General features: G+C 43.7%; 1 protein-coding gene across 1 annotated transcript in view; it reads right to left on the reverse strand.

Moving 5' to 3' along the window:
* The window catches only part of CCDC149 (coiled-coil domain containing 149), a 93,161-nt gene that overhangs the window by 5,537 nt on the left and 75,406 nt on the right, over positions 1-12,218 (reverse strand). The window contains exon 11 of the mRNA XM_063108179.1: positions 8,090-8,206. Within this exon, the coding sequence (XP_062964249.1) occupies positions 8,090-8,206 (117 nt within the window). The remainder of the gene's footprint in view (positions 1-8,089; positions 8,207-12,218) is intronic.

Genomic DNA, 12,218 nt, shown 5'->3' on the forward strand with positions numbered 1-12,218 from the left:
TAAACGGTTTGACAAAGCTCAATGTTGTTGAGGATGTGGGGAAACAGGTGTAATCATACATTAGTAAAGAGAGTAAAAATTAGTAAGACTCATTTACGGGCCATTTGGACAATATCTATTGCAGCTTTAATTCCATTTATCCTTTGACCCAGTAATTCCATTGTTAGGAAACTACACGTGGATATTAGCCAAAATATTTCAAGACATATGTTCCTAGATGCTTACTACAACATTGTTTTTAACAGCAGAAACCTGGAAAGAATTTGAATGCCCATCAACAGGGGATTATATATACAGATATACTTGCCGAGTTGTAAAATTCTTTTGGGTGGTATATGCTAAAATTTTTACGTTGCCTCTGGAGAGCAGACCAAGGACCAGGGCAGGAAGTAAGGGTGGAGGAAATCTTTAAATTTAACTTTATACCTTTCTGTGCTACTTAAATTTTTTTAGCATGTGCTTGTATTACTAGCTTTATAAAACAAGGTGCCTTTCCATTGGCTACATCTTCCTCTCAAGCTGTCTTTCCCTGTAGTTTCTGGAACACCACTGTATTCTTCTGTTTCTCCTCTAATCTAGTTCTGTGAACACACTCTATTAGTTTCGTATGGCTGTTGTAACAAATGGCCATGAACTTAGTGCCTTAAAATAACACATATGAATTCTTTTACAGCTCTGGAGGTCAGAAGTCCAAATTAGGTTTCAGTGGCTAAAACCAAGGCTATGCTTCCTTGGAGGCTTTAAGGGAAAATCCATCTCTTGCCTCTTCCAGCTTCTGGTGACTGCCAGCATTCCTTAGTTTGTGGCCACATCCTTCCAATCTCTGCCTCCATGGTCATGTTGCCTTGTCTTCTTCTGTGTGTGTCAAATCTCTCTTTTGCCTCCCTCTTGTAAGGATACATATGATCCCGTTTAGCCTCCCCCACCCCAGTGGATAATCCAGGATAATCTCCTACTCTCAAGATCCATAAATCAATTACATCTGCAAAGTCTTTTGCTGGATAAGTTAACATTTACAGGTTTTGGGGATTTAAGCTGAAATCTTTGGGGGCTATTATTCAATCTCTTACACATGCCTTCCTAGTTTCCTTTTTGATCCTGATCTCTGCTTCTGGACCCTCAAGTGGCTTCCCCCAGTGACCTGCCATCTGTTTCTCTTCTCCTCATTCACTCTCACTCACTGGCCATCGCATAACCTTAACTTCTGCCTATGAGTACAGCTCTCAAATCTACATCAATGGCTCCACATGCTTCCTGTAGGGAATACAGACCCATGTTTCTAGCTGCCAAATGGACCTTCCACTTGGAAAATGTGCTGGCACTTTTCAGGAGATTATTTTTCCCCAATATACCTCTTCCTGTTTGCCATTTCAGTACTGCTTCATGGTCACAGGGGCTTAAGACTTTGAAGCTACATTAGCACATTTCCTTTCCCTACCCACCAATTGCCAAGTATTGCAAGTATTGCCTGTGTCCCTTAATGCTATGTGATGAACACTTGTGTTTCCCTCCATGCCCCCATTCATGTGTTGAATCCCTAATCCCCAAAGGTGAGGACTTTGGGAGGTAATTAGATTTAGAATAGGTCATGAGAGTGGGACCCTCATGATGGCATTAGTGCCCTTATAAGAAGAGGAAACAACCAGAGCCCTCTCTGTCTCTGCCATGTGAGGATATAGTAAGAAGGCTGTCATCTGCAATCCGGGAAGCAGTCCCTTGCCAGACACAAAATCTGTCAGCACCTTGAGCTTGGACTTTCCAGCCTCCAGAATTATGAGAAATGTTTGAGGTTTAAGGTACCCAGTCTACGGTATTCTGCTACAGTAGCCCAAGCTGACTAAGACACTCTTCTCCTTTCCCAATGCCAGTCACGGCCTGGATTTCTAAGGTCTCTGTGTGTAATACCTGAGGTATATTTCCCCAAGGTTCAGCTGGTTGTGACTTTCATACCATCACCTCAGCTAATGAAAAGGTAAGCATTCAGAAAGCAAGTACAGACCATGCTCGACATTTCAGAAACAAAACCCTGCCAGATGACAGGTATGTGGTGACTATGTATAAGACTTAGATAAATTTTTGAGGATTATTTATATAATTTAGAAAAGTTATGTCTTTAAAAACCCATAAATCTAAGTATGTGGTTAGATATTTTAGGTTAAATGTAATCTAAAAAGTAGATATAATCTAAAATGTTTGAATTAAAATGCAGCTTAGAATTTCTGTAACATGTAACAATGTTATTACATTTGTGATCATCCTAATTTTAACACAATGCATGTAAGTATTTGCTAATATAAACATATGTGGTTTTGAGCATTTCTTTACTTAAACAACTGAGTGCATTTTTGAGCATTTATTTACCCAATCAAGTACTTAGAAGTTTTAAGAAACTTAAAAATGGATGAACCCTAATAAAAACTCTGAGAAACTCTAGAAGAAATAAAACAGGGAAATCATATGCACTGGAAGATTGAAATGAAACTACCAAGACGAAGAAGGGTGGAGCACAGGGAACAAAGAGGAAATGGTTGTAGACAGACACAGCAGATGTGATGATAGACACACCAGAACCAGTGGGGAAGAGCTGTGGATCTCAGCTGGGCAAGGCGAGTCCTGGCGGCTGTTCCCACCACCCAAGCCTCGAATTCTCCTGATACAAATGTGCTTTTCACATTCAAAAGAAGCCATTTTCATCCTCTTTAGCCCTTTTGATGACCGTAGACAAATCCTAGGGCCAGTCATTTGAGCAAATCTATTTTACGCTTTCTGAAGCCTGTATTTAGTCATGGACAGCTAGTATTACCCTCCTACGAATTCGCTGGCCTCAAAGTGTTGTATCTGAAAATGAGGCCATTACTCGTGCTTATAATGAAATACATGAATGTATAAATGAGTAAATAAAGCAAGCCTTGATTTTTTTTTTAAACTACTCAGCTCTGTTCAGCCAGGATAAAGTATGTTAGTTCCTAATAGGTTCCTTTGATTCTAGTCTCCTCCTGCTCTGATCCAACCTGTTGGGAGGGAACCTTCCCTGAAGCTTTGCTACTCAACGTGATCTCTGAATCAGCAGAGGTAGCATCCCCTTGGAGTTTATTAGACACGCAGGATCTCGGGCACTACCTGGGACCTACTGATTCAGAATCTGCATTTTAATAAGACCCCAGATGATGTGGGTGCACGCTACAGTTTGAGAAGCACTGTCAGCTTGAAGCACAAATATCATCATGCCTTTCCTCAGTATACAACCCTCAAAGGCTGCCAATGCCTTGGGAACAAGCCTGAGCTCATAAGCTCGCACTGAAGGTCTTCTATGACCCAACATTCATCCATCTTTCTACCTGACATCCAACTCCTCTCCCTGTATCCCCACACTCCAGCCACACTGAGCCCTTCCTGGTGCTCACCCTGCCCCTGTGCCTTTGCTTAGGGTGGTTCATTCCTCTGAAACTCTTATTCCCTGATATACCCCAATGACGAACCTCAAGGGTCAGCTCTACCTCCACCTCTTCCATGAAGCCTATTCAATTAAACCCAGGCAGAAGAAATATTCCCAGTGTTCAAATTCCCACAAGGCTCTTTCTGGACCTCCTAGGGAACTTACTGCTTTCAATTTTTTTCCCTCAAATTGTTAATTATGTAGACTTAGCTTATAACCACTTTATTAGTCCATTTCTGTTGCTTATAACATTAATACCTGAAACTGGGTGATATATAAAGAAAACAAAATTTATTGCTTACAGTTTTGGAGGCTGGTAAGTCCAAAGTCCAGAGAACACATCTGGTGAAGGCCTTGGTGGTGGTGACAGTTGCCTAGGGGTCTCACATGGTAGAAATGGCAGAGCAGAGAGAGAGAGACTCTCATGTGCTCTCCTTTTGAAGTCCTCAGAACCACGCCCATGATCACCGTTATTAATCTATTCACTGTGGCATCATCCTCACAATCTAATAACCTCTTCAATGCTCCATCTTTCAATTACCATAATAGGATTTCCTACTCTCAACCGTTACAGTGAGGATTAAGCTTCCATGACTTTGGGGGTCCATTCAATCCACTGAAACCACCTCAAGTATAAAATATTGCCTGATTCATTTTTTAACCTTGCCAATGTTCTATAGATGGAGGCTTAATAAATAGCTTATTAAATGCTTGAATATATGGATATATACATGAATGCATAAATAAATGAATATATTACTACACATATTTAGATATCATGCATTAACATATGAAAGTAATTCTTGAATTTATGATATTCATTTCAGTTTGTACTCAGGTTGCTAACCTAAAAGTTCTTAAAATGTTACTGTCTGAAAAAAAAGAGATTTCTAACTCGTACAAACATTTAGCTATGCCTAAGGTAGTCGGGAAGCAATCACATAATTTTCATACTGATAAATGAACATTTTTATAGTGGTTGGATAGGGGACATGAGAAACAGTGGGTCAAAATGAGCAAGTTTCCAGTGTAGTGGGGAAGGTCTATTCAAAAGGAGTAAATTATGGTGCTTTCTGCAGCTAAATTTACCACCAACGTGAGATGAATAAACTCCTTCTGGAAATTACTCTTAAGAAATTACTTCTTCCAGGACACTTAATAGCATATTCTGGTGCCCCTGAAATATTAATTAACCTTACTCGTAATAATCTAACCCCTAAACCATTTGTAGTGTGTCTTTACTGTGGGTCAGGTTAATCTTCTCTATCTTAATTTACATCTAAGGGAGGGTGGTCTAAATTACACTGGGGCCTTTTGGTTGCTGATATTTTGCCTTGTGCCATTTCTGTAGAAGACATTCCACACATGTCCACATGTATGAACCTTTTTTAGAATGGCAAACCTCTGAGATTACCAGGGAGAACTGTTTAACTTTTTGGGGGCAGGGGGAGGAGATGGGAGAAACAACACTGTTGCCATCATTATAGGTTAAAACATAGCCACAGTAAGAGGATGAGTGAACACAGGCTGTAATTCTACTGTTTGGTCCTATGAGGAATTTATTTTTTCTGAGAAAGGCTGGATTTTCAAAGCTGTGGGACCAGACAGGGGCCAGGCTCTAGCACTGAATTATGAGTCAACAGCAGGATTTACCAACCCACTCCTCCCTTTTGTTAACCCAAAAAGTAAACTCAAGTCATTATCAGGAGACAAAGAAAAGATACTGAAAGTATCACAACTGTTAAGCTATCACTAGGACCTCTGATTAATTGCTGTGGGAGCAAAATCCTTCTTTAAGATTCTGGAAACTTAACTCTTAAGCTGTGAGAGTTGTATTTTTACTTTAAGAACAGACACATATCATCACCATTTCCATAAAGGATTTCTAAACTATGCAAGAGTAGAAAAATTTTGTTACAAATAATAGTAATTATTCTGTGCTGTTTTAGCAAACAGAATTATTATCATTAATACTTATTATTAAAAATACACATAGCAGTAATGATGAGGCAATCAACTGATACAAATGCATTATGACACAAATCGTGTGGAAAGAAAAATATTTTCTCTGAAAGATGAAGAAACAACATCTCTTGGTAGAAAAGATTGTTAATCTTCTAAAAACGTGTTTTCCCCTGCACTGGCCCAAAGGAGACATTTGTCTTCCTTTGTTAACCAGTCTCTGATGGGCTTTGTCCTCCCAAGTGTGCTGCTTTCAGTTGGAATTAATCAGAGATGTGACCGTGATGAGGCCATCCCAGCCGCTGACAGCCACTGCACAAACGCTTCCTTGTTCCCACCCAACGCTGGTGAAGACGGGGTTGGAACAATGAGGGCTAATGATGGAAGTCTGGAAGCTATCATTTTGAATCAGTCCATTACTTATGCTGCCCTTGTGAAAATCAAGCCAAGCTCATGCTTCATTTCAGTTCAGCAGGCCCAAGCCCACCCCCAGGCTCAGCAAGCCCAGAACAGACAGAAAGCTTTGGATCTCCATGTGGACCCTGGATGCCGGCACAGGATGACCACCAGCCAAGACATGTTCCAAAGCGCACAGTGGGCCATGGTGAATTACTGGCCAGGCCCCTGGTGCTGGCTGGAAAGGCTCAGCCTTACTTTCTGTCCGGCGTGGAACCTATCAGAGACAGGGACTGTCTCCAGGAATGTTGAAATCCCAGACATGTCCTGGCTTCTATTCTTACCACTTCCTGCATTATTATGAGTGATTTGAACAGGCTGCAAAACTGAGCTGTGCAGATGCATGAGTGAGCCTTGCTGAGCCCAGCTCGGATTAGCAGAACTTCCTGTTGGACCCAAAGACTCGGAATCAATAACAAAGAGTTATTGCTTTAAGGCCTAAGTTATCAGGTGGTTTGTTACCCAACAATAGATAACTGATACAGCTGGTTAGTCCATTTTGATAAAAGCACAGTTTTTAGGTCAGATAAGGTTAGGTAAGATAAGGTTAGAAAAGTAGGCTAGGTTGGATTGCAGAGTTGAGATTTAAAGTGGAAGACAGCTGAGAACCACTCGGGATTTTTGAGCAGAGTACAAACATCACAGAAAACAGTACTCCAGAAGCTTGAGCCCATAGCAGCAGGATGAAGACAGGAATGAAGCAAGGAGACTCCAGGAAGCAGGAAAACCAGAAGGAGAGCCCTGCTGACAAGGTAATAACAGCTTGAACCAAGCCAGAGGCAAGGGTAGAAGAGATGCAAAAAACCTTGCAGAAGGAGTTTGGCTACAGACCAGATGAGGATGGGGAAGGAAAGTCACTGTGGTGATGGCTCCGAGGTTTCAAGCCTGAGTAGGTGGAAGGGTAACAAAAAAGGGAGGAATCAGGAAGAGTTGGTGATGGCATACTTGGCAAGTCTGCAGAATATTCGGGTGGAAAAGTTCAGGCTCTGGGAACTGGGGGACTGTAACTCTGTAGATTGAACCCAGAGGGGGAAAATGCTTTGAGAATATTTTTGTGAAAGTGATGATTGAAGGTGTGACTCTTAGCAAGAGAAGATGGAGAAGAAGTGTGGGTGTTCAAGGAAAGAATCTTGGTACTCACATGCTGGGTATATTGTTACCTATTGCTGTGTACCAACTTACTTCAAAACCTAGCAGCTTAAGACTCAGGAGTCTGGGAACAGTTTAGTTATGTGGTTCCGGCTCATGGTCTCTCCTGAGGTTCCCATCAAAATGTTCACAAGGACTGTGGTCATCTGAAGGCTTGACTGGGGTTGGGGAACCTGCTTCCAAGGTGGCTCACTTGCACAGCTGAGGGCTGGCAGCCTCAGTTGCACATCCCATAAACAGAGTGTAGGGCTGCTTGAGTATCCTCATGACATGGCAGCCAGCTTCCTCCAGAGTGAATGACCCAAGAAGGAGTGCAAGGCACAAGCCACATGTCTTTTATGACCTATCCTCAGAAGTCACATACCATCACTTTTGCTGTATTCTATTAATCACACAGATAACCCTGATACAACATGGGACAAGACTATACAGCGCATGAATACCAAAGGGTGGGGACCACTTGGTGACATCTTGGAAGCTGGCTACCATACTGGGGGTGGCAGAAGAAGACAAGCAAAACTTTGAAAGATGTGAAGGGTAGTTTTGGGGGGAAAACAAGACTACCACATGGGAAGAGATGTGACTTTCACATCTATTGGCTCATCTGGCTCCCTAAATGGGTCTTTGGTTCCCTTCAAAATGCCCTACCACCAGAGCTATCTTCCTGGCAGAGGAGACTTTCTCTCCATTCCACTGGTTCCCAGACCACTTACAGTGTGCCAGGCAATGTGCCAAGATTTCCCTGAGGTAGGCACCATCATGTCACCATTTTATAGGAGAGGAAGCAGAGGCTGAAGTCTCTAGCCCAAGTTCTTACAGCCAATATGATGTGGAGCTGAAACATGAACTCATGTTGTTCAATTTCTGAGTCCTCACTGTTAACCTCCATGCCACCATGCTCAGGGGCCTGGAATCTTCTGCTGGAACCTCTGAACAAGATGAACCCACTTAAACAAAAGGAAACATGAGGAATGCCCCAGTGGTGCCACAGCAGCTGCAGGAAGGAGAAGGGGCTGATGTCCACTGAGCCCCTCCTCTGTGGCTGGCACATGCCAGGCAGAGATGGAGAAATCGAGGCATGCTTACCATCCTTGGGATTCACTTTGTTTTCAGTGGGCTGCTCAACAAGCTTCAGCAGTGGGGACCTTGACCTCTGTATGCTAGGAACAGCAGGTTCGCTGAACAGTATGGTGTCCTTGCCCCCTGTCACGGTAAAGGGGAAAATGGACATGTTATATCATCAGTGGTGTTGGGTTACATTTACTCCCACACAACTACTTGGCTGTTTGGGTTAACTAGGAACCTTCTTCCACTGTAGGCAATGCTATAGAAGGGAGAGGGCTAGCAGGCCCTTTCTGTATGTGAAGACAGAGCAGTGAGGTCCAGGGCCAGCTGTCTATGATTAGAGACCTCAACTTATTCTTGAGAGTCTGTTCAGGGATGGTTGCCCACAAATGCCATCATTAAAGGGCAGCCTGGAGGGAGGGGGGAGTGGGTAGAGGGAGGGAGTTTTCAGTAATGGGCTACAATAATCAACCACATTGTATATTGACAAAATAAAATAAAGTTAAAAAAAAAAAAAAGGGCAGCCTGTTACGTCAACCAAAAACTGAGTGGCTTTGATCTGGGTGAGACATAACGATAATAATAATATCAGAGTGCTTAGGAGTGTAGGCTTTGGAGCTATGCTACAGTGTTTGTGTTCTGGACATCATCACTTGCTAGCTGGGTGACCTCAGGCAAGGCACTTAACTTCTCTGGGTCTCAGATCCCTAACTTTTAAAATGAGGAAGAATAACAACCCCCACCTCATTGGGTTGTGAGGATGAAGTGATCTGGTTCATGTAACGTATGTGGGCATTTAATCAGCAAGCAATAAGGGTCACCTATTGCAATGAATACAGTGTACACAGCACTGCTGCACACAGTATATCTGATTTAATTCCATTTGGTCATTTAGACTGAATAATAACTCTATCAAAAGGCAGGTAATATCAAATCCTCCAAATTACCACAGCTAAACTTTCACTTAGAACATGTGGTCCTGTTCCAGCCAAACCCTTCTACCTATCAGTATGAACTCCCTATATGAATAGAGCAAGTCGAAGATGAACAGGAGGAAGAAAGAAAGACATCATGACTCTACTTTAGAGGTCATGCAAGACACAGAGGTGAGGAGCAGGGTGCAGCTTTGAACCAGGAGCATGAGGAACACAGGCACACAGACACAAAACACATGGACACAGTGATGCTGTCCCCAGTGGACAGGAGAGCCCAATAGGCAGTTGGCTTTGGTCCATGAAGCCTTGGGATTCTCTTGGTGGGAACCATCCTGCCAAAAATGAAACCCCAGGAGGCCACAAGTCCAGCCTGTGCTCCAGTCTTAGCTATCTGACTTTGAGCAAGTCCCTCTCTAAAGCTGTGTGAAGCCAAGTCACTAAATGTCTCTGGGGCTCAGATCAGAGGCTCTAAAATTCTATGATTTTACTCAGCTTCAGGGTCGGCAGAGCATAGAATGACATTTGCATAAAGACGTCTACTCCTTTGGAGAACCAGGTGAACTTGGACATAACTACATCACTATACGTCTTGGTCCCTCCTAGTTGTTTATAATACTGTCTTCCATGTCTTGTTAACTTGATTTCCAAGACTGTGATGGTGTTTGGCACAGGGCAGGTAGGTGTCTGATAAATGTCTGAATAAATGGCTGCTGTGTTCTTGGGAATCCTGACGTCTGGCAGGCATGGGTGCTGGCTGCTGCTTCAGGCAGATGGAGCCTCCAGTTGCTCTGCTATTTGGGAGTCATCCCAGAAGAGAAAAACCTGATGGGAGCTGGCCCTGAAGTTCTGCACCAGCACAGCTATTGTCTCATATGGAAAAAAAAAAACAGAAATCTTCAGGGCCACAGCCTGGGGAGGTTCCCCAAAGAAAACTGTTAACATACAGCTCAGGATGTTGTTAAGAGGCTCTCAGAATGAAGTCAACACAACCAGGCCTCCCTCTGTGATGCAAAGATACAAGCTGGAAAGACCTTGGCAGACTAATGCTGATCCAGGCTTTGGTTACCATGAATGGATAGCAGGTGCCTTGAGGTGGATTTCTTTTGTTTTTCTCCATTGAGGCAACATTTTCTGTCTTCAGGTCAGAGACAGGACTGCATTTCTTCACCCATCTTTCTGTAGCAGGTAGGCTGGTAGCTCTCTAGTCTTCAGGAGACTCAGTAGGAGACACACTACTCTGCCCCTCTGTGTTCCAACCAGCCTTCCAAATCTCCTCTGCCTTGGTAGTCAAAGAGTCAGAATTGTAAACAGAGGTGGGCCTGGCTGCAGCTGGGCCAAGCAACCTGAACAAGGACCTCAGCCCTTCCTGTCATTAGGGATTCTTTAGGGTGGAATATCTCCTTGGGTCTACCCAACCACAGGGTCATCTTCCACTCCACAATGGCTCCTCAAAAGCCCTAGTACTAGCAACACTAAACCTCTCCAAAAATCTAAGCACAAACATGTAGAGAAGGGGAACAGAAGCCACCCCTCTTCCAAGTCCAGGCAAGGTGAGGATTGGGGAAAAGAGAAATACTCCCTAAATTCTTCCCTAGAGAGATCATTTCCTGATCTTAAGGTAAAATGCCAAGATTTGGTCATTCTTGCATAATGTTTGAAGGTTTCAAAAAACCTTTCTTAAAAGGCTCTTAGTTCCATTGTTTCTAAGTCCAGATTCCACCTATGTTGGCTAAACTGAGCTCTAATCTGATGGTCGGCTGTCTCGTACTTTCACTTCAGTTCTTAGGACTAGAACTTAAGGGAGTGGGGTGAAAGTAGTACACAAACTAGAGTTAAACTACAACTGATGTAGAAGGCCAAGCAGGCCCTTACATGGAGCTGGTGTTTGAGTTTCTGGAAGCTCTCCTGATTCCTTATTGCACAAAATCCCTTATTTCCTTCTCCAAATGTACCAAGTACTTTCAAACCACACATTTTCCTCCTCAGGCTGATGCATGGAGTAGAGAGAGAATGAAAATGAAAAGCTCAAAGAGCCAGGCTCTGCTCTTGCCAAATTTTTTTCTGGCTTTCAGTGTTTCTTTTTTTGAGCATGAACACATCCAGGGAACCTCCCTCAGAGCCACCCAAGCACCATTCTCCCTGCAGAGGATGAGAGGACAGGGCTGCTGGGCAGGGACTGGGGAGGGTGGAGGCTCATTTCTCCCTGAGGGGCATGGTCAACGGGGCCCATCTTCTGGCTTCTTGCAATAGCCCCATAGCTTACCCACCTGGTAGAGACAGACTAAACAGTCTGGCATATGCTTTGCATCCAGGTGATTTCTCTGCACAGGCTGTTACATCTGTCAAATGGGCCTACTTCCCAGCATTGTCCCAACTCTAGCAAACAACATCAAGAGCTCCATTGTCAGTGGCTGAAAGGGTGAGCAGGGAGGGAGGGAAAGGAGTGGCCAAGAAAAATCACGGCACACTCAAAGTCCAACAGTCTTTCAGCATTGCATTAATGAGGGGTAGGCTTCTTCTCCACTGCTCTTTAGAGTCTCAGAAGAGATTGCTCTGGGTTCTTAATTCCTCCTCTCCAGACCGACTTGCTCTGTGAACTAGTCTCCAGCTGACCTCATCTCCCCATAATCCTCTCCTCTCTGAAGAGTCATTACCCAGCACTGGTGGAAGAACACTGAAATGAAAATCTCAACACCCAGGTTCTAATGCCAGCCTCTGGGGCCTTAGGTATCATCTAACTTCCTGGGCCTCTGTTTCCTTATCCAAAGCGAGAGAATCAGACTAGACCAGGAAAGAGGAAAATGTTTTCTCTCACATATCAGCTCTGACCAGGAGGTAGCTGCCTAGAAATCCAATGTGGAAGACTGTCCTGAGGGCCGCATCTGAAATCAGCACGGAAGAACGATGCGATTGACTGGCAATGTCTGCTGTGGCGTGGGAGTGGGTGCTGTACAATACACACCACGTATTTGTCCTCCTCGAACGTTTAGCTCTCAACCGTCCTTCCAGGTGGAGCATTCGACGACTCCTCACATCGTTCCCTCACACGCTCAGCACTGATTTATGTTCCATTTTGTTCTTTCCTCTCACTGCTTGATGCAGATTCATCTCACTTCCCCAAGTGGACTGTAGATTCTTGGAGGGGGTGAGGGGAACATCTAGAATGTCTGGTACAGCACTGAACTCACAGTTTATGCCCCAAAACATATCAACAC

Source organism: Cynocephalus volans, chromosome 9, assembly GCF_027409185.1.
Source record: "Cynocephalus volans isolate mCynVol1 chromosome 9, mCynVol1.pri, whole genome shotgun sequence".
Lineage (NCBI taxonomy): Eukaryota > Metazoa > Chordata > Mammalia > Dermoptera > Cynocephalidae > Cynocephalus > Cynocephalus volans.